The 22,143-nt window shown below is 39.8% G+C and overlaps 1 protein-coding gene across 3 annotated transcripts in view; it reads left to right on the plus strand.

Annotated features, from left to right (window-relative positions):
• DNAJC27 (DnaJ heat shock protein family (Hsp40) member C27) overlaps window positions 1–22,143 on the plus strand; it is a 39,474-nt gene that overhangs the window by 9,301 nt on the left and 8,030 nt on the right. For 2 of the 3 annotated variants that reach the window (XM_027113681.1, XM_027113683.1), the window contains exons 2-5: window positions 999–1,081; window positions 6,171–6,240; window positions 15,328–15,492; window positions 16,351–16,473. In XM_027113681.1, coding sequence (XP_026969482.1) covers window positions 999–1,081; window positions 6,171–6,240; window positions 15,328–15,492; window positions 16,351–16,473 — 441 coding nt within the window. The remainder of the gene's footprint in view (window positions 1–998; window positions 1,082–6,170; window positions 6,241–15,327; window positions 15,493–16,350; window positions 16,474–22,143) is intronic. The other variant, XM_027113682.1, reaches the window with a different exon arrangement.

Raw genomic sequence — 22,143 nt, forward strand, 5'->3', positions numbered from 1 at the left:
TAGTTATACAGAAGTAGATGATGAAGACTTAAACCAGAATGGTACCAGTGGGAATTGGAGTGAGGAGAAAGATGGAAGAAACATTCAATAAAGATTTAGAAAGACTCAGAATCAAACGTGACTTTAATAATTTAATACCCTGTAATTGGGAAAATGGTGGTATTATGAACAGAACTAGGATGTGAGCAGGATTCGCTGTTTTTATGTATAAGATTAGTTCATTTTGGGGCATTTTGAGTTTGTGGAACAGTGAGTGGGGCATCTAAGTAGAAATTAGTCTGGTAGATATTTGGAGATGTGGATCTGGTCTGGGGAGGGAGGTCAAGGTAGACACATATTTTGGTATTATTATTAAAAATATACGAGCAGAAGAGGTCTTCAGAAGAAAAGAGAAGGACTTCTCTGGTGGCTCAGTGATTAAGAATCCGCCTGCCAATGCAGGGGACATGGATTCAATCCCTGGTCCGGGAAGATCCCACATGCCGCTGAGCAGCTAAGCCCGTGCGCCACAACTGCTGAGCCTGCGCTCTAGAGCTGGGGAGCCACAACTACTGAGCCCATGTGCCACAACTACTGAAGCCCACGTGCCTCGAGCCCATGCTCCACAACAAGAGAAGCCACCGCAAGGAGAAAACCGTGCACCACAAGAAGAGTAGCCCCTACTCGCTGCAACTAGAGAAAGCCCACGCGCAGCAACGAAGATGCAACGCAGCCAAAAATAAATAAATAAATAATAATAATTTATTAAAAAGAAAAGAGAACAAGGATTGAACACTAAACTGCAAACATACCCATATTTGGTATTAAGGGAAGAATTTTAAAATAATTTTTCTTTAAAATCTTCACCTTTAGTATTTGTTTCAGTTATTTTATAGTTTTGGCTTTTGAAAAAGCTTTGTGTCTCGTGGTGAATGAAGAAACCATAATGAAGAAATGTGCTTATTTTGTATACGTTCCCAGAGTGTCTTTACTAAAAGCATGTATTTTTACCTTTTTAGAGCTGTATTATAAAGCGATACTGTGAGAAAAGATTTGTGTCTAAATACCTTGCAACAATTGGAATTGACTATGGAGTCACGAAGTGAGTACATATATTCTTTCCTTGGGCTTGCAAATTACATAGAAATTCAGAACCCTTCTAAACTGATCTGTCTTGAAATGGAGAGTCTGAAGATAAACTGGGACACATAAGAATGAGACCTTTACAGATAGTAGTAATCACATCATTTGTTCATCATGGAGTACCTTCTGTTTGCCAGGCTTCGTGTGGGGTGTAGGGTCTGGTGATGAGCAAGTCTGCACGAAGCCTGCCTGGCAGATGTAGCTTTTCAGGAAGCATGTTTCTATATAAGCAGGTCTCGTTAGCAGGTATATTTTTAGAGAATTTTGAAATACTCTCTCCCAAAAGCCTAAATATTATGTGGAAAATTTTCTATCAGAGAACTTCCTTTTATGATCTTTACATCCTATTAGAATCCAGCAAAAATGATCTGGGAAGAGTAAAATTAGGTATAAATGGGGATTTATTTGGAGATGAATCAAGGGTGGGTTGAGCTTGGGGAGATAGGGTCACATTAACAGGAAATTACACTGGGGGAAAGTAGAATTGGGGTAGACAGCACATCCCCAAAGGTGGAATTTCAGGTGCTCACTGTTCAGACCCCAACCTGCCCCTTCCCTTCTCTCTTATCTCATTCTTTTACACACTTTACTCTCCACCCATGCTGAATTTGTGCCATCATACTTTCCTATCTCAGTGCCATCATTCATTCTGTCCACCTGAAATGTCCTTTCCCCTCATCTCTCCGCCTGTCAATCTCCTCAAGGTATAAAGTGTGACTGTTCCCGTATGGCTTTCTGAACAGCTCCTTTATCAGTCAGGACTCATTTTAGTTGAAAATGACAGAAATATTAAAATTCACTGCTATTCATGGGTCTTAGCATAAATTGTCTTGTGTTATCGTTTGTATATGTTTAATGTCTCCTGCTAGATTTAAAGCTCCATTAAGAAGGGGCTATTAGTATAAATTATCTCCAAGTGCCTGGTACAGTGCTTATACATAGTCGATACTCAATAAATAATTATTGTTAGGTAAGATAGATACATCTGAAGAGGAAGTTTGCAACATTAGAATATGAGGGCAACATTCAAGAAGGTAGACTAAAGTGGTAGGGTGTATCTATACTTCAGGGCACAGGATTTCATCAGTTATATAGTAGGATATCCTATTCAAGGCAGTTTTGTTTTGAATCCATGTTAAGTAGCTAATTTATTCATTTAAGAAATAAGAGTTATCATGTTATGCCCTAGAACTGTGGTTTATTCAACAGACTACAGTCATCTCTCAATATCCAAGGGATGTTGATTCCAGGATCCCCTGTGGATACCAAAATTTGCAGATGTTCAAGTCCCTTATATAAAATAGTGTAGTATTTGCATGTAACCTATGCACATCCTCTCAATACTTTAAATCATCTCTATAATACCTAATACAATATATCAATAAATAGTTTTAAATACAGTGTTAATGCTATGTAAATATATAGTTGCCACCTTGTGGCAAATTCAAGTTTTGCTTTTTAGAACTTTCTGGAATTTTTTTCTGAATATTTTTGATCCAAGTTTAGTCGAATCCATGGATACAGAGCCTTCCGTAAGGCAGACTGTATTGTTTCTGGTTGATTTTTTATTTTTATTTTTTGTCTTATGGTGAGGAGGAGAATATGATTGACAGAAACCCAACTCAAGCCAAAAAAAAAATCAATTCACATAATCCAATTATAAGGATGTAGCTGGGTCTCAGAGATCGCTGGAACCAGGGAGAGAATATAACCTGGTCCTTTCATAACGTGTGTCTCTCTACCTTTTGGCTCCTTCTCCACAGCTGCTGGTAGCTCTCAAGTTTACCAAAACTAATCACAAATTTAAAAAATACCAGGTAAGGTTTTGATTGTCCAGGTGGAGATAGGTGCCTTTCCCCAGCTCAGTTAGCTGTGGCCAGCAGAGTGGCATCAAAAAAGAAGATGGAAGAACCCATTTAAACCACAGTTGGGAGAAGGAGGGTACTCTTTTGGGCAGTCAAAACAATAGATTCATATATGTATAGCTGATTCACTTTGTTATAAAGCAGAAACTAACACACCATTGTAAAGCAATTATATTCCAATAAAAATGTTAAAAAACAAAACAAAACAAAAATAGATTCCCACTCCATCCTTCAGATTTCAGTATACTTAAGAATTAGTTGTAGAGTTTGTGAAAATGAATATTCCTAAGACCCACCCACTAAGATTCTGATTCACGGGATCTGAGGTGGGGCACAGGAGTACATTTTAAACACCCTCCCCATATTTCCATATAATGATGCAGGTGGTCTTCAGGCCACAATTTAGGAAAGCAAGCACTGGCTTGAGGTAATGAATTACCATTTTTCTTAAGGTAATTTCCTCTGTCAGACTTCTGAATTAAATTAACCTCTTTTGAGTTGCAATTTGTGAACACATTTGTGTTACTTCCTGATTTTATAAACTTCAGTTCCATCCCTTCTCAGCTGCTATCTGGCAAAACTTTCTAATATAAATTGTTACACGAGATCTAATGCAGATGCTCTCAAACTCTGTTGTTGTTTTGTTTTGCTGTTCTCACACTGTCTTTTGTAAGATGGATCCTGATTTCACAGATGTTAAAATGAAAACAAATTTGCATCTTAGAATTGATGAAATATGGCAGAGAATTCAGGAATGAAGAAATCATGATGATTAGTAGTTAGTTTGATTGAAATATACAAGTAATATAAAACAACTGTAGGAATTATGGTTTCAGAAAAGAAAGTGGAAAAAAAAGTGAAAAAAAAGTAATAGAGGATATTATAAACTTGGACAGGGAACAATAATCATAAATAAGCCAGGAGGTAGCATAGAAACAATGGGAGCAGGTGCTGCTGTCCTTGTAGTCCATGGGAGGGACTCTTATCAATGCTGTCTAAACTGAAACATGCTACTTAAAAAAACATAACTTTAATCTGTTAATTTATTGCTAATAATCTCCATTTTTAACCTTACAGGAATGTTTTTAGGAAATACTGTTTCTGTAGTAAAGAGCATTTATATTTAAAGCTCAATAATTCCTCCCAGTTTACATCAGTTTCTTTTTTTTTCTTTTGTTAAATTCAGTGAAATGTAAATTTTATGCTTTTAAATTAATATCCCAATTTTATAAAAATATTTATGTCTATCAGTCTCATCTATGTACACAAAGAAGTCTACAGTAATGTTCATCTATATTAATGAAGGTTTTTCTTCTGGGTGGTAGGATTTGGGATAACTTTTAAACTTTCATCTTTCTACTTTTCTTTAGTGTTTGAATTATTTATGAAGTTTCATTCATTCATTTTCCAATAGTGATTTTAATTTTTTTTTGTATGTGAACATTCATAGAAGCTATATTTCTAGTAGCGGCCAAGTTAGAAACAACTCAACTGTCCATCAACAGATTAATGGATAAACAAACTGTGGCATATTCATATGATGGAATACTGCTCAGCAACAAAAGGAACACACTATTCATACATGCAGCAACATAGATAAACCCTAAAATAATAATGCTGAGTAAAAGAAGGTAGACAAAAAAGTGAACACACGGTATGATTCCACATATATCCAATTCTAGAAAAAGTAAACTGACCTAATAGTGACTGACAGCAGATCAGTGGTTGGCTAAGTAGGGCAGGAAGGGCAGGAAGGAGGGGTTTCAAAGGGGCCCAAGGAAATGAGTGATATGTTCATTGTCTTGACTGTGGTGATGGCTTCACAGGCGTAGACATATGTCAAACTCATCAAATTATATACTTTAAACATGCGCAGCTTACTGTACATCAATTATACTAAAGTAAAGCTGTCCTAAAGAAGGAGGAGGAGGGAAGGTGGCAGCCCTTGGCCCCATGGTGGAGACCAGTCACGCCTCTGCTCTCCTGGTTGGGTGCAGATGTGAGTGTGGGGTTTATCTACAGAATCTTGTCTCCTCTGCCATCCAGGTATTCTTTACCTACACAGCTGTGTCTCCCCCAGTTGTTCCAGGTTTCTCAAAGGCAGGGCAGTGCCTTCTGTGTCCAGCCTCTCCTGGGGTTGACCTCTAGTCTGGTCTCATATTTGCAGAGATGGGCAGCCAAGATAGGGAGGTTCTGTAACATCTGGTGCGTGGGCTCTGCTGCTTCAGAGGGCAGAAATGGGGCCACACAGGAGCCACAGGGACCGCATGCCAGGTCAGCACCTTTGCTGGGCAGCTTGCCCTCGGTTTGCCCTAACATCACTGAGTGTGGGCGGGGAGACGACTCCACACCCTTCTTTCCAGATAAGAAAACGAGGCCCAGAGTCCTGGGGTGGGGACCGAGGTGAAAAAAGAATGGAAACGGCCTCCCAAAGGAGGCTGCCTGCAGTCACGCACGATCCTTCAAGGGTCCCGCGGCCTGCCCCGTTACTCCGTCAGCCATCCCCAACCAGCCGCCTTTGCTATAGAAACAGTAATAGTGATTTTTCTTTAAAAAAATAAAAGGACTGGAAGCAAGTATACTGTGATGTTAACAGTAGTTAATTCTAACATGAATGGTTGTTACTTCCCTTTTTGTTCTCTTCTGTATTTCCAAATTTCTGAAAACAAATTGACTATTGTTCTTGCTCAGATGAAGGGCATAGGAAAATTAAACAATCAACATTAATAATATATATCTTTATACTGTTTATTTTATACTATTTATTGTACTGCATGGTAACCAAGCATAAGCAGTAGTAATTACGATGTCTTACTAAGTGAAGTAAAACATTTTGTTTTCCTTCATCTTGCTCCTACTGTCCCTAATCCATTTTTTTTTTTAGCACCACAGTAGTAGCTACTATTTGTTTGTTACGGGATGTGGACTGAAGTGTCGAGGTAAGGTGAGGCTAAATGAGGGTGTTTATTCCAAGTGAGTTCAGGGTTCTTAAAACAGGAGCCACCTGCCAGGTTGTGGCTCCTGTTGTAAAGATTATCTGGAATCTGGAAGAGGCACTAAGAAAGTACCTCTTTTAAATTTCATACACATAACCTTTTGAAATTCATAAGCGACATAAATGATATTAACATGAATACAGAAGCCACGACCTTCTTTGGGATTGTTTGCATTTGAACATTTCAGGGTACAAGTCAGAGACAGAGAAATCAAAGTTAACATCTTCGATATGGCTGGACATCCCTTCTTCTATGAGGTAAGAAAGACTTTTTGAGAAAACCTATATCCAGTATTGTCAGTGGGTTGAAGGAAAGATCCCGAATTACCGAACAACCAGTATTCAAGTCATGTGTAAAAATAGGTAAATTTAGCTGGTGTTTGTGGCTTCCCTTCGGAGCTTTACCTTAATGGATATCTGTTGGTCTTCTGTGCTGTCCCCTTAAATAGTGGTAGGAAATTTTGTTGCTAATGTTTCAAACACTTAGATAAGATATTTTAACCTTCAAAGGACTGTTGCTTTTTACTTTGTGCCTTAGCCCAGAATGTGAAAAGATAATTACATAGGTACAGGAACTTAGGAATTCAGAAATGAACCCTTTGTAGCAGTGTTCTAGAGCGATTTTCCAGTGCACTCCTCAGTCATGTGTGCTCTCTCCCCAGAAGAAGCGAAAGCAGCCTCACTTGGTTTACTTTCATCTGCTTATCAGTCCTAAGTAGTCTCAAAATCAATCTCATGGCCTTTATCTTTTGTTTTTCCTTCCTTGGGTTTTTCATTTATTTCCTCCCTTCTGCTTGCTTTGGGTTTATTCTGCTCTTCTTGTTCTAGGTTCTTGAGGTGGGAGCTTAGATTATGGATTTGAGACTTTCTTTTCTAATGTATACATTTAGTATTATAAATTCCCCTCTCAGTACTACGTAGCTGTATCCCACAAATTTTGATATGTTGTATTTTCATTTTCATCTCATTCATTCAGCTTTTTAAAAAAATTTCCCTTGAGATTTTCTGCTTGACCTGTGGATTATTTAGAAGTGTGTTGTTTAGTTTCCAAGTGTTAGAAATCTTCCTGTTATCTTTCTGTTATTGATTTCTAGTTTGATTTCATTGTGATCAGAGAACACACTATGATTTCAATTTTTAAAAATTTGTTGAGGTTTCTTTTTCATGGCCCAGGACGTGGTCTATCTTGGTATATGTTACATGGGTGCTTGAAAAGAATGTATATTCTGCTACTGTTGGATAAAGTGTTCTATAAATATTTATTAGAGCCTGTTGGTCAGTGGTGTTGTTAAGTTCTTTTATATCCTTGCTGATTTTCTGTTTAGTTCTGTCAGTTGCTAAAAGAGGGGTTTTGAAGTTTCCAACATTAATTGTGGATTTGTCTGTTTCTCCTTTTAGTTCTATTGATTTTTGCTTCACATATTTTGCAGCTCTCTTGTTTGGTGCATGTACATTTAGGATTGCTATGCCTTCATTATATAATTTTATTATTATATCCTGTCCCCCCTGTGTCTCTGGTAATTTTCTTTCTAATGTCTATTTTATCTGATATTAATATAGACATTTCTGCTTTCCTTTGACTAATATTTGCATGATACATCTTTTTCTATCCTTGCACTTTCAGCCTGCTTATATCATTATATTTGAAGTGATAAGACAATACATAGTTCAATCATGTTTTTTAATGTATTATGCCAATTTCTGTCCTTAGATCACCTACTCTTACGTAGTTATTGATATGTTAGCGTTTAAGTTTATTATTTTTGTTTGTTTTCCATTTTTTTAAAAAATGAATTTATTTATTTATTTTTGGCTGCTTTGGGTCTTCGCTCCTGCCCGCGGGCTTTCTCTAGTTGTGGTGAGCGGGGGCTACTCTTCGTTGTGGTGCGCGGACTTCTCATTGCGGTGGCTTCTCTTGTTGCAGAGCACGGGCTCTAGGCACATGGGCTTCAGTAGTTGCGGCTCGTGGGTTAGTTGCTCCGCGGCATGTGGGATCTTCCTGGACCAGGCATTGAACCCATGTTCCCTGCATTGGTAGGTGGATTCTTAACCACTGTGCTACCAGGGAAGCCCCTCTATAGTGTTTTTGAGTATACCTTTCTGCATAGCTTTATTAGTGGATACTCTAGTTATTATATAAGTTATCACAGGCTACTGGTGGTGTTACTTTAACAGTTTGAGTGGAGTGTAGAAACTTTTCCTTCTTTTACGCCCCTTTATCCTCTCCCATTTATAATATAATTGTCTTAAATATTTTCTCTAAGTATATTAGAAGCACAACAGTGTTTAATTTTTGCTTAACTGTCAAACATAATTTAGAAAACTTAAGAGAGAAGGAAAGCATATTGAATTCACCTGTATTTTTACTTACTCTGTTCTTTCATCCTTTGTTATGTTCCAGGGTTCCTTCTTTTATCATTTCCTTTCTGTGTGGAGGACTCCTTTAGCCATTCTTTTAGTGTAGGTCTGCTGGCAACAGATTCTCTTAGTTTTCCTTGATTAAGAATGTTTTGGTTTCTCCTTTGGCCCTGGAGAATTTTTTTTTTGCAGGTTATGGGATTCTGGTTTGCTATTGTTACCAAACCAAACTTGGGTCCACTCGCCTGTGCGCAGTAAATCCAATTCTACTGACAATAGGTTGTGGTGAAGGAAAGTACAGCAGTTATTGCAGGGTGCCAAGCAGGTAGTCCCGGACAGCTAATGCTGGAAAAAAAAACCCCGAACTCCCTGAAGGATTTCAGCAAAGCATTTTTAAAAGCAAGGGCGCCCCCTTCCAACCCCCCCCCCCGCCCCCCCGCACAGGGTATGTGATCAGCTTGTGCACAATTCTCTGATTGGTTGATGGTGGGATAACAGGGCAGAATAATAGGAATTAACATTATCAATCCTTCGGCACCAGTAAGTCTGGGGGCCTTTGTGCTCATGATCATCAAGTAATTAATTTCTTCCATTGGTGGTTTTAGCAACTGTAAAACAACTCAGGAAGTGTGCATCAGATACTATCATCTAGGTACTTCAGAGAGGAGGTACAGCAGAGGATATGGGGAAGGGGTCTGTCCTGAAAAGTCCCCATAGTGTCCTGCTCGGTTACAATTTTCTCGGTTACAATTTTTCTTTTTTTTCAACACTTGAAAAATAGTGTGCTTCTTTCCTCTGGCCTCATGGTTTCTGATGAAAAATCTGCTGTCATTTGAAATGGTTTTTTCCCCCTTTTTTTTTTTTTAACATTGTCAATACTTTTTTATATGAGATCAGGTCCATTTCATCTTAAACTTAGAAATTCCTGCTGTAAAATTGTTTCAACTCTGCATTTAAGAAAGAGCAGTTTTTTAAACATTGTATCTCATGGGAAAATAGTACATATCACAGAAAACTCCCTACTTTGCTGTTTTCTCTAATTTCTCTTGAGCACCATGCAAAGTTATTTCATGTTATATGAGAATCATTTCTCCTCTTATGATAATATTCCTCTTCTCTACTTAGATTTCCTTATCATTTGCAGTTTTGAGGCCACCTCTTGTACTCACTGAGCCTCTTAATCCCCTGTAATTTCACCACTCTCAGGGAAGAAGTGGGGTTTCTGAGGAATGGGATATTTATTGGGAAGGTTAACTTATTTAGGTTCGGAGAGGTGTCATTTTTTCTCTGACCGCTTTCATGATATTTTTCCTTTGTCTTTAATTTTTACAGGTTTAATTATGTCTTTTGGCATGGATTTCTTTGAGTTTTTCCTGTTTGGGGTTTTCTCGGCTTGAATCTGTAGGTTTATGCCTCCTGCCAAATTTGGGAAGTTTTCATCCATTATTTCTTTAAGTACTTTTCAGCCCCACCACGTTTCTCCTCTCCTTCCAGGACTCTGATCTTATTATAGTCTCACAGGTCCCTGAGGCTCTGTTTTTTTTCGTTTTTCTTTCTTTCTTTTTCTTTTCTTTCCTTATTTTAGTTTATTTTCTCTCCGTTGTTCAGATTAGGTCATTATTGTTTTGCCTTCCATTTCACTGATTCTTTCCACTGTCTCCTCCATTCTGCTCTTGAGCCCAACTATAATACTAGGCTTTTTATTTCATTCATTCTATTTTTCAGTAATTTATTTTTCTAAAATTTCCACTCAGCCTTTGCTTGAGTGGGTGGGAGTGGTGAGACAGAGCTTTTCTGAGGTGTCAGGCTGAAGTAGAGTGGTTATCATCTTTCCTGATCCTTCACTGAAGAGAGCAGGCTTTTGTTAGGCTTTTTATTGGTCTGTACCCATTGGCATTTCCAGGTTGTACTTCTGCTCTAAGGTTTGGATACATGAGGCAAAAGAAAACCCAGGGAACTCACTGCTGTGTCATTCCTCAGGTCCTGAGGTCCCTAGCTTGTCTGCCTTCTCCTTCCCACCTTCCAGAATCTTCTTTTTGTTTCTTTTGTTTTTTTGGGTTTTTTCTTTGGTTTCTTTTGGCCGTGCCATGTGGCATGCGGGATCTTAGTTCCCCGAGCAGGGATTGAACCCATGCTCCCTGCAGTGGAAGCGTGGAGTCTTAACCGCTGGACTGCCAGGGAAGTCTCTGTATGTTTTATATATGGCATCCTGGATTTTTACTTGTATTTAGCAGAAGGCATAGGGAAAAGCACATGTACTCCATCTTCCCACAGGAAACGTCACTTTTAATAGCTATATAATCTTCCATCTTGTGAATATACCCAAATATTTAGGTTAAATGAATTCCTTTCAAATGTGAAGCCTTACAGTGGATTAAATCAATTTTACAAGTGTAGAATATTGTCAGTGAAAAAGGAGTGGAGGCTCTAGGTGACCAAAGTTTGACGTAGATTCTAACTACCAGAAATGCTAACATAAATCTTAGATTACACCAAAGTCATGTAAGTGGAAAGTTAGAAGACGCCTGAGAATTATGTGGTCCAGACTTCTGTCATTGTAGGATTTCTTTCTATAGCATCCCTGATTGATGGCCATCATTCATTCACCAGGTAACAGTATGCCAGTTTCTATGCTGCACACTGAAAATACACAGCCCCAGTTTTCATGACACATAATTATGTCAGAGAAGACACATAGTAAACAAAGGACAGAATGCTTGGGAGCATTTAATACCCACACCTAGCTTATCTGGAAGGTCAGAAAATCCTGTTGAAGGAAGCAACATTTAAACTGAGTCTTGATGGAGAAGTAAGAGTTATGTAGGTTGGTGGGAATCCAGGGACCGTATAATACACAGGACAGTTTTGAGTGGTGCAGACTGTTAAGTTTGGAGAATGAGTATGTCTAATGATAGGGTCTCACTACTTCACGAGTTAATCTTTTACAGAGTTAAAAACTCTACATTAACAACTTCTCTGTTATGAAGGCTGCCTTCCTTTGAATTTGCTACTGATTCTGGCCTTGTTTTTGAGGCAACATAGCCTGAGTCTGTGCTTCTACAAGAGAACCTTCCTAATATTTGTTAATCTGCACCTTTCCAGGTAAAACATTTTTTATTCCTGCCACAGCTAGACCAATCAGCATCCTGTGTGGATAACCTCTAGGTAGCTGATAGGGAGCTGAGAACTAAACACAACATTCCAGATATTGTCTAGTGAAAAAGACTGAGCGTTCTGTTACTTCTATCATTAGACACTAGACTCTTATTAATGCAGCCCCAAATTGCAATAGCTATTTTTTAGCAGCTCACAAAAATAGAAGTATAATTAATAGAAGCACCTTGAAATCACCACTTCTGAAGTACCTTTTCTCCAAAATAGCCTTGATCTCTCCTTTTTGGTCAAGTATTTGCTCTCTGTAGCTCAAACCCTCCTATTTGACGAGACCAAAGCCATCATCTTCTTTCTAAGCCCTGAACTGACCAAAGTACACCTGTGCCCAGCACACACCTAGTGAAGCATCCACAGTGATTCTCAGGGTCCCTGGCTTCCTCAAATCCTTAGCGTCTGTCCTCCATTGAAGCTTCCATTGTCACCAGTCCGTTTGACAGTTTTACCCAAAGGGCCTGCTGAGAAAAGACAGTCTGCTTAGTGTGTCAGATAGCAATCTCGGAGGAAAGTGTCAGAGAGGGGACTCCCAAGAGAACGATGGCCTGTATTTTACCACGAGTCTTGCTTCCACTGGTGCACACAGCTGAATTCTGGGGTTTATTGGGATGAGTTAGTGCGTCTATTAAAACTTTCTGAGGCCTGAGTGATATTAAACTAACAGCTCTCTCTAACCTACGAGCTAGAAAGTTTGCCATCTCTGCTTTAAAATTAAATAATTCCAGGTCCCTTAGCATCCTATTTAATTAAACTTTGGATGCGGCAAGTCTGCCAGGACTACAGTAGAAAGCTGTTTGGGGAGGTAAGAATAATGGAACTCTAGGGACCACTGAGGCATCAACTTTGACCTTGCCATTTTACAGAAACTAAGGCTTGAGGTAATAAAGTCACTTACTCAAGATGACAGCTAGTTGCTGAACCCAGACTTGAACTTGAGTCCCTTGAAAGAGAAATCCATTGAGCTCATTTAATTCTCTTTTTACACACAAATCTCCCTCTGAACAGCATGATCTGATTTTGGAATTCTTTTCCCTTTTGGCCTCTACTTTCGTTCTCTACTATAGCACATTCAGCCATTTGATTATACAAATACTTATACCTGCTAGGCCCAGGGGGTGACACAAAGATATGTTCCTTCATGTCGCTTACAGTCTAGTGGGGAAGACAGCTGAATATGCTACTAACTATGAAACTAGACAGGAAGTGACATGAGTGCTATTAGAAGTACAGAATGCTGTGGTGTTCCAGGGGACGTAGAGATTGCATTCTGTTTTGCAGGTGGAGGGGATTAGATGGTGAGAAAGGGGGAAGAAGAAGCTACATGAAAGATACAGCATTATAGCTAGATCTTAGAAAATGAAAGATGAAGAGGTATCCATTTCCAGGTGGAGTTAGGAAGGCGTAGGACAGGTTTGGGGAATGAGAGATTATCCAGTTTGAAGTACAGGGAACAGGAGGGGGATCAAGCTGGGAAGTTGGTGGAGGACTGATCAGACACTGTTAATATCAATTAAAAGAGTTTGAACTTTGGAGGGTGGGCAGTAGGGAAACAATAAAGAATTTTTGAGCCGGGGCTTTAAAAATATACATATGCACAATATATAACGTTGCTAGGGAGATTGCTTAGAAGACTCTTGCAGTTGTGCAGTCAAGAGATAATGTTGGCAATGAAAATGGAAAGGAAGTGACAGTGCGAGAAGCATGGCAGAGGCGGCTTCTACAGAACTGTTTGAATCTGCTGGGCAAGGGAACAGAAGAGCAGCAGAGGCTAACACCAGGCTTTCAACCTGAGTGGTTCAGCAAGGGGTGTGCTGCTTTCATTAGAAGTTCAAGAGAAGGAAAAGTTTAGGAAGGAATGAATTGGAGGGTTTCCTGTTGTGCAGATGGAATCTGAGTTTCCAACAGGACATTCAGCTGGAAGTCTAGAGCTCATTGGAAATGTGGGTCTAGAAGCGCTGATGAAAGGACTCAGCTTGGAGGTTCTCACAGTTGAAACCGCGCAAGTGGTTGATTTTGCTGAGTTGGGAGGAAGGATAACAAAGAAGGGACGAGGGCCCAGGACAGGGTTTGGAATTGTGGAGGCAGACTGGAGTGGGAGCAATAGAGAGAAGAGGAGTCGGTGGAAGAGAGATCAGTTAAGAACCGGGAGAATGTGGTGTGTGGGAGCCCAGGCAGCAGGAGTTTCTAGACAGAAGGGAAAACTCTATTTAACTCCTGCAGGAGGGCTAAGGGCCATGAGTACTGAGGGTAGAAGACACCTTCCTGGTCTTCATCACATTAAATTCGTTCCAATTTTGTTGGTTTTGATTTTAGGGGATAGCTTTCTATGTTTATATAAATTAAGAGGCACTTACATTCTTGGTCCAGGTGTCTCTCTATGCTCAGAAACCTATAGACACTTCATGCCAGACGTGTGAGAGATGTCTTCATTCTTACTACATATCCAGCGTGAGTCTGAGTACTTACTGGAATTTTCTGAGAAGAACATATAATACATGGCCTCTGTCAGGATTCTTACTGGAATTTTGGCCTGAAAACCCCAGTCTGTCAGTGTTGTTCCTTATCCGCCTAACCTGTCACGTTAGCGCCTCTACCACTTTATTGCGCCCTGTACTTCATACTGCCTCTTCCCAGAATTGAAGATATGCCCCAGAGGTCAGTTGCCATTTTTTTTTTTAAAGGAACATTTATTTATTTATTTATTTATTTTTGGCTGCGTTGGGTCTTCATTGCTGTGCGCGGGCTTTCTCTAGTTGCGGCGAGCGGGGGCTACTCTTCGTTGCAGTGCATGGGCTTCTCATTGCGGTGGCTTCTCTTGTTGTGGAGTACAGGCTCTGGGCACGCGCGCTTCAGTTGTGGCATGTGGGATCTAGAAACACAGGCTCAGTAGTTGTGGCACACGGGCTTAGTTGCTCCACGGCATGTGGGACCTTCCCGGACCAGGGCGCAAACCCATGTCCCCTGCATTGGCAGGCAGATTCTTAACCACTGCACCACCAGGGAAGTCCTCAGTTGCCATTTTTAATAAGAACATCAAAGGAGGACAGTCAGAATGAATGCAAGGAAGGAAAGGAGAAGGTACTGATACACATTGTTTTCTAGGCACTATTTAGTTGCTCTGCCTTCATTATCTCATTTAATCCTCATAATAACCCTGTGAAGTAAGTAGTGTTATCCCCATTTTACAGATGAGGAAACTGAGATGCAGAGAGGTTATGTGACTTGCCCAAGATCACACAACTAGTAAGTAAGTGTAAACCCAGATCTGACTCCAGAGCCCATGCTCTTTTCCACTGCATCACACAGACACTCAGAGTTTGGAGTTCTAGAGTTGCTATAGAGACCCAAGAGTCATAGGGAGGTTCTGCCTAGCATCCTGGGGGAAGCCAGCTTTGGGGTGTGATATATAAATGGCTGTACCTACTGCTGATACTTGTGTCATTTTTTGCCTTAAGTTCTTTTTAATTATTCATTCACCTTCCTAGTTCTCCTTAAGAAGAATGCTATATAATTTGCGTTCTTCTAAAGGCCTACTAACAACAATGAAAGATTGATCGCCTCTGGGGAGTGGAACTGGAGGTGAGGAGGGGTGGGGCAGGAGGCCGTCAGTTCCATCACAAGTCCTTCTATACTAAGAGGCTTTTAAAATTATTATTATGTTACTTTGATTTTATAAAAAGCCCTCCAAAGGCCAGTAGTAACAATTAGAAAACACTATGAATACACAAAAGAACACACTTTGCTAAGTCAATGACTGTGAGATATACTTTTATAAAATCATAATACCTACATTTTGTGCACCTGTTCTTTTATGTAAAGGTTCGTAATGAGTTTTACAAGGACACACAGGGTGTGATACTGGTCTATGATGTTGGGCAGAAAGATTCCTTTGATGCCCTTGATGCATGGCTGGCAGAAATGAAGCAAGATCTTGGACCTCATGGAAACATGGAAAATATTGTATTTGCAGTGTGTGCCAACAAGGTAACTGCTTTGGAAATGGTGTGCTTAACTTTCTAGGTTCATTATGGGAAGAGTGTGGCTGAGTTTTGGGGAATAAATAAAAAGAAAAAAATTCTGCAATCTGTAATACAGGAATCAACAGCTTTTCAAAACAAAGGTCCCTAAAACAAAAACAATTAAAATATAAAGCCTGGCATATCAGGATTTTTATCCTTTTTTTTTCACTGGTGCCATACTTGGGGAGGATATTGGTGACTGAGCAGGAGAGGTGGAGCCTAATAATAACACTCTGACCTGATTGGAGGAGGAGAAGCAATTAGGTGAAATGTGGACTGTGGAAAGGTGTGAAGGGCAGACCATGGCCCTCAGGCGTGGCAGATGTGATGAAGCCAGCTTTCACAGAGGTGAGCAGCAGCAATGTTCTCAAAGGAGAATGCTGGTATCAGGCACTTGTGGTTTCGCCACAGAAAATCAGTCCACATTCAATATAAGTAATTTTTTAATCTTTTTTGTTCCTGATAATTTTATATGCTAGTGCTGGGGTTCACTTAAGAAGAGTTTTTGGGGCTTCCCTGGTGGCGCAGTAGTTGAGAGTCCGCCTGCCGATGCAGGGGACACGGGTTCGTGCCCCGTCCGGGAAGATCCCACATGCCGCGGAGCGGCTGGGCCCGTGAGCCATGGCCGCTGAGCCTGCGCGTCCGGAGCCTGTGCTCCGCAACGGGAGAGGCCACAGCACTGAGAGGCCCGCGTACCGCCAAAAAAAAAAAAAAAAAAGAAGAGTTTTTGCCTCAGCAAAGGATTGACAGAGACCTACTGGGCCTATGCTAGTGGGACAAGGTTGGAATCTTCTCTCCCCCTGCCCCCAACTTTTAATTTCAGATCGACTGTGCTAAGCACCGCTGTGTTGATGAAAGTGAAGGACGTCTTTGGGCTGAAAGCAAAGGGTTCCTGTACTTCGAAACTTCGGCTCAAACTGGAGAAGGAATCAGTGAGATGTTCCAGGTAACCTGGCATTTTATTGTTTTAGAGTTTGTGTCAAGGCTGACCATACCAAATTTTAGTGTAAATTATGAGAAGCAAAATAGTAATAGGAATTTCTCATTAGAATAAGCTTTCTTTTCCGAAGCTAGTAAGAAAGAAAGAATGGGAGAGAGAGGGAGAGAATGAGTGTGTGTGTGTGTGATATTTGTCTGCTGTCTGTTTTAGACCAGATCTGGCTGCTCATCAGAACTACCTGGGGAAATTCTTCAAAATACAAATTGCTGGGCTCCAGACCTACCGGAAGCTTAATGTTTTGATGGAGCTGAGGAACCTGTATTTTGAAAAATCTCTATAAGTGATCCTGATGATCGTCAAGTTTAACAACACTTATTATATACTTACTTAAATGGGACAAAGATTTTCTTTAAAACCACCTTTGGTTACATTTGTATGCATAATCAAATGAAGGCATTACTTTGGCAAAATTGCCTTGCCATAGCTAATATAATCCTATATCGTAGCCCATGAGGGTACAGTTAGAGACCAGGAGACTATCATTGCAGAATCCAGCCAGTCATACGTAAAAGTTCGGTCTCACCGATCATGTAGGCAATAGAAGGATGGACTAACATGGCAACCTGAATAGATAGTCATTTTTTAGAATTTAATAATCTAGAATAATTTTAAGGGGGGAGACTACCTAAACAACAAATTATAGTCAACTCCTTTTCTAAAAAAGATTTTTTTCTTTTTAAAAAAAGGAATTAATTTTTGGCTGCTTTGGGTCTTTGTTGCTACGTGCGGGCTTTCTGTAGTTGTGGTGAGTGGGGACTACTCTTTGAGGTGCTTGGGCTTCTTATTGCGGTAGCTTCTCTTGTGGAGCATGGGCTCTAGGCATGCGGGCTTCAGTAGTTGTGGCTTGTAGGCTCTAGAGTGCAGGCTCAGTAGTGGCGCTGGGGCTTAGTTGCTTCATGGCGTGTGGGATCTTCCCAGACCAGGGCTCAAACCCATGTCCCCTGCATTGGCAGGCAGATTCTTTTTTTTTTTAGGTAAGAAGTGGATTTTATTTATTTATTTATTTACTTATTTATTTATTTTTGGACTGTGTTGGGCCTTCATTGCTGTGCGCAGGCTTTCTCTAGTTGTAGCAAGTGGGGGTTACTCTTCGTTGCGGTGCGCAGGCTTCTCATTGTGGTGGCTTCTCTTGTTGCAGAGCATGGGCTCTAGGTGTGCAGGCTTCAGCAGTTGCAGCACACAGGTTCAGTAGTTGTGGCACACGGGCCCTAGAGCACATGGGCTTCAGTAGTTGCTGCACGTGGGCTCAGTAGTTGCGGCTCGCGGGCTCTAGGGCGTGCGGGCTTCAGTAGTTGTGGCTCGCAGGTTCTAGAGTGTAGGCTCAGTAGTTGTGGCGCACAGGCTTAGTTGCTCTGCAGCATGTGGGATATTCCCGCACTAGGGATCGAACCCATGTCCCCTGCATTGGCAGGCATATTCTTAACCACTGCGCCACCAGGGAAGTCCTAAAGTAGATTTATTTAGAGAGAAGCACTCTCCACAGACAGAGTGTGGGCCATCTCAGAAGGTGAGAGTGGCCTTGGGAGAAACACACTTCACAGATAGAGTGTGGGCCATCTCAGAAGGTGAGAAAGGCTGGCAGGCAGATTCCTAACCACTATGCCACCAGGGAGGTTCAGTCAACTCTTAATTATAGATACATTCAAAAGTAAGTGGTGGCATGAATAATGCATTTTTTCTTATGAATATATCTGATATTTTGGGAATTTTTAGCATTTCAAATAATGTAGCTATACTATAAAGAGTTGTTCTTAATTATCAAGTGGGATTTTATTTAATCTTTTGTGCTGAATTTCCTTCTAACAAGATGTCACCGCTTCTACTAGAAGACAGGTTTTATCCTTGGCTGACAGGCTGAATTGGGCATCAGTAGCATCTATTTCAAGACCAAATAATGTTGATATTGGTTTGCCACTTTTCTATTCTTTTGAATACATAGACTATATAGGTACATAGTTTGTACCTATATGTATGCAATCATGATACTTAACCATTTAAATTAAATTAACCAATTAAACTTCTGGAGAAGTTTACATGCTTCACTCATATGAGACTCTTAACAATGTGTGGCAGGTATCATTCTCATTTCAGATATGAGGACATCAAAGAGTAGTAGTGATTTGTCCAAGAGGTGTAAATAACTGTTAGAGATTAACTTTCTTTCAGCACTTTGAAGACACTGGTTCATTCTCTTCTGGCCTCTGTTGTGTCCCATGAGATGTTAGCACCTGTTCTTACTCTTACTCCTTTATATATAATGTGTCCTTTTTTTCCTCCAGCTACTTTCAAGAGTTTATCTTTGATTTTCAGCAGTTGTGCTATGTGCCTAGGTGTGGTTCTCTATATTTATCTTACTTGGGGTTTGTTGATGGATTGGTAAGCAGGTGTTTTTCATCAAATATGGGAAGTTTTTTTTTTTAAACCGTTATTTCTTCCAATTTTTTTTGGCCCTATTTTCACTCTCTTTTCCTTCTGGGACTCCAATTACATATATATTAGACCATTTTGTTTTTTCCCATAGTCCTTGAGACTGTTTATTTTTCTTCCATTTTCCTCTGTTTTTCAGATTGCATAGTCTCTATTGATCTGATTTCAATCTGCTGTTAAATCTACCAAGTGAAGTTTTCGATGCACTACTTTTCAGTTGTAGAATTTGCATTTGGTTCTTTTGTGCAGTTCCAGTTCTTTGCTGAGATTCTCTATTTACTCATTTTGAGCATATTTTTCTTTATCTCTTTGAAATAGTTATAACAGCAGCTTTACAGTCTTCGTCCAATATCTGAGCCATCTTGGGTTCAGTTTCTATGGACTGCTTTTTTCTTGACTATGGATCACATTGTTGTTTCTTTGTATGAGTAGTGATTTTTGATTTAACACCAGACATTGTAGACAATACATTATAGAGACTCTAGATTTGTTTATTTGCCTCAGAAGAGTGTTGGTTTTGTTTCAGCAGGCAGTTCAGTTATTGGCAGATTACATTGAACTTGTGTAGGTTTGACTTTTTGCTTTAATAGTAAGGACCTGAAGGAAACCCAAAGTGTTTCCCAAGCCCTTCTAATTTGGCAGGACTCAGCCTGCAAATTCTGTCCCCCTTGCAGATCTTGTCGTTCTTGGTTTTAGGTTTTGTTAGAATGAATCTAACTCCTAAGGCAAAGCCTTTCTGTGGTGTCTCAGCTAGATGCTAGGGGTATTAATGAGATGTTAAGGCAGTCTCTCTCCTCTGACGAGGCCAAATTCTGGTGTCCCCAGGATGGCTCTTCCCCTTAGTAGTCAGTTCCCACGACTAGCCAGTTCTGTTCTCAACCCCTTAGTAGCTATTATCTGATAAGCCTCAGGTGATCTCATCCTATGTATTAATAGCCTAGCCCTCAGCTACAAACTAGTAGGGAGCCCTCACATGGACTTCTGGGGCCCAGCTCTGCACAATCCCCTCCTATCCAAGGCCCTGCTCCACAGATTCTAGCCACTTCAGCATCCTCAAGCTCTCACCTCTGCCTCCTTAGCTCAATGGGACTTTGTGTCTGCTCAGACTCTGGCTTTCTGTGACAGGGTCAGGAAATGGACTCCAGGTAGAAGACCAAGGAGCAGTCTCGCACTTGCTGTTGTCCACTGCCTGAAAAGAGTTACCTCATATATTTGTTCACTTTTATAGTAGTTTATGGCAGGAGGTTCAGTCCAGTACCCAGTACTCCAACATGGCTGGCACTCAGACAAGGAATTTGAACAGACTTTTGACTTCAGTTCTAGCATTCTCTGTATCACCACAGCTAGCCTTCTATAACATTATGTGTTATGAGTAAATGCTTGTGCCCTCAGAAATCTGTGAGTGTTTATATTTTAGGTTAACTTACAGACTAGAAGAAAACCTTATTCATACGTAACACAAGCAAACATTTGTGAACTATGATCCCTTTTAGGTTGCTTTTATTCTTTTAGATTAATCTTGCGTAGAACTAATGGATAGTCTTTAAAAAGAAAGGGTAACAGAGTATAATAAACTATTCTGTAAGTACTTAGAAGTAGTGCATTCCTGCTGGTTCAATTTAATCAATACTTTCTTTGTTTCCTATATATTTAATAGACACTTTATGTCAGGAAGGAACTTGGTTTTATCTTACACTGTTAACACAGAGCAGTATTAAGATAGACTAAAACTAAGTTAACACTTCTCTTGTCTTGGTATCTAACGGCTTTTCCTTTGACACCCCTTTTCACATGTCAAGGCTTCTTGTTTAGGTTGCCAAATTGATTAGCTAATACTGGAGATAAGAAAGAGGAGTCAAAGAGAAGGATAAAAGTTTTAGATGATAATAGGCACTATAGAAATATCTGGAAAAAAAAGAGGAAGAGATTAAAAAAGAAATGGAGGGATGAGGAGATAAGTCAATTTAAAAGCAGCCATAGTGTATTAAATTAGTCTTTTGAGTGAAGTTATTCAACAACAATAATAGTGCATAGAGCATGAAATATGAGCAGGATCAAAAATAGTTTTCACTTTGAAAAACATTATAAAAATAGGAAAAGAATATGAACAGTTTACAGAACAAGAAAAGACTGATAAGCAAATGAAAAGATACTCAATTTCGCTTATAATTAAAGAAATGAAATAAAAACTGTGAGATACACATCAGCTTGGCAAAAGTGAAGATGTATGATAATGCCCAATATTGACAAGGGTGTGGGGAAATAGGCACTCCCATACACAGTGATGGGAGTATAAACTGGTATAGCCTTTTTGTATGAAAGTTGTCAAAATCAAAAAGTAAAATGCACGTACACTTTTATTCAGTAGTTATTCTTTTAGGAATTTATCCAAAAGCAGTATTCCCACAAGTGTGCAGAGATATATACACATAAAAAAATATTCACTAAAGCACTGTTTGTGAAAAAACCTAGAAACAATTGACCTGTCCAAGAATAGGGAGTTGGTTAAATAAATTATGGTAAGTCACACAGTAGAATACTGAACTGTCATCTAAAAGGAGGAATTGGGGAGGGGAGGGTAAGCTGGGACGAGGTGAGAGAGTGGCACTGACATATATACACTACCAAATGTAAAATAGATAGCTAGTGGGAGGCAGCCGCATAGCACAGGGATACCAGCTCGGTGCTTGGTGACCATCTATAGGAGTGGGACAGGGAGAGTGGAAGGGAGACGCAAGAGGGAGGGGATATGGGGATATATGTATACATATAGCTGATTCACTTTATTATACAGCAGAGACTAACACAACATTGTAAAGCAGTTATACTCCAATAAAGATGTAAAAGAAAAAACCTAGACGAAAGAAGGAAGAAAGTGTCTATATGCAGCTAGAGAAAGGTTCCAAGATGTATTATTATGTGAAAAAAAAGTGCAAGGTGCTAAGCAGTGTATTTAATCTGCTCTCTTTTATGTAAATGCTTAGGGTTTGGATGTGTGTATGGACTGGGTACTGATAGAAAATTATTCTGGAAGGATACTGAAATAATATATTAACAATGGTTACCTCAAGGAGAGGAACTTGAGGAGTAGGGAGACAGTTTTCATTTTACACTTTTTCCTACTATTTGAATTTTTCTAACAATATTCATGTACTAGTTTTTAATTTCAAGTGTGGTTATCTGAGAGTA

This window comes from Aethalodelphis obliquidens, unplaced genomic scaffold, assembly GCF_003676395.1.
Source record: "Aethalodelphis obliquidens isolate GAN/ISIS:26980383/991018 unplaced genomic scaffold, ASM367639v1 scaffold12, whole genome shotgun sequence".
NCBI classification, from domain to species: domain Eukaryota; kingdom Metazoa; phylum Chordata; class Mammalia; order Artiodactyla; family Delphinidae; genus Aethalodelphis; species Aethalodelphis obliquidens.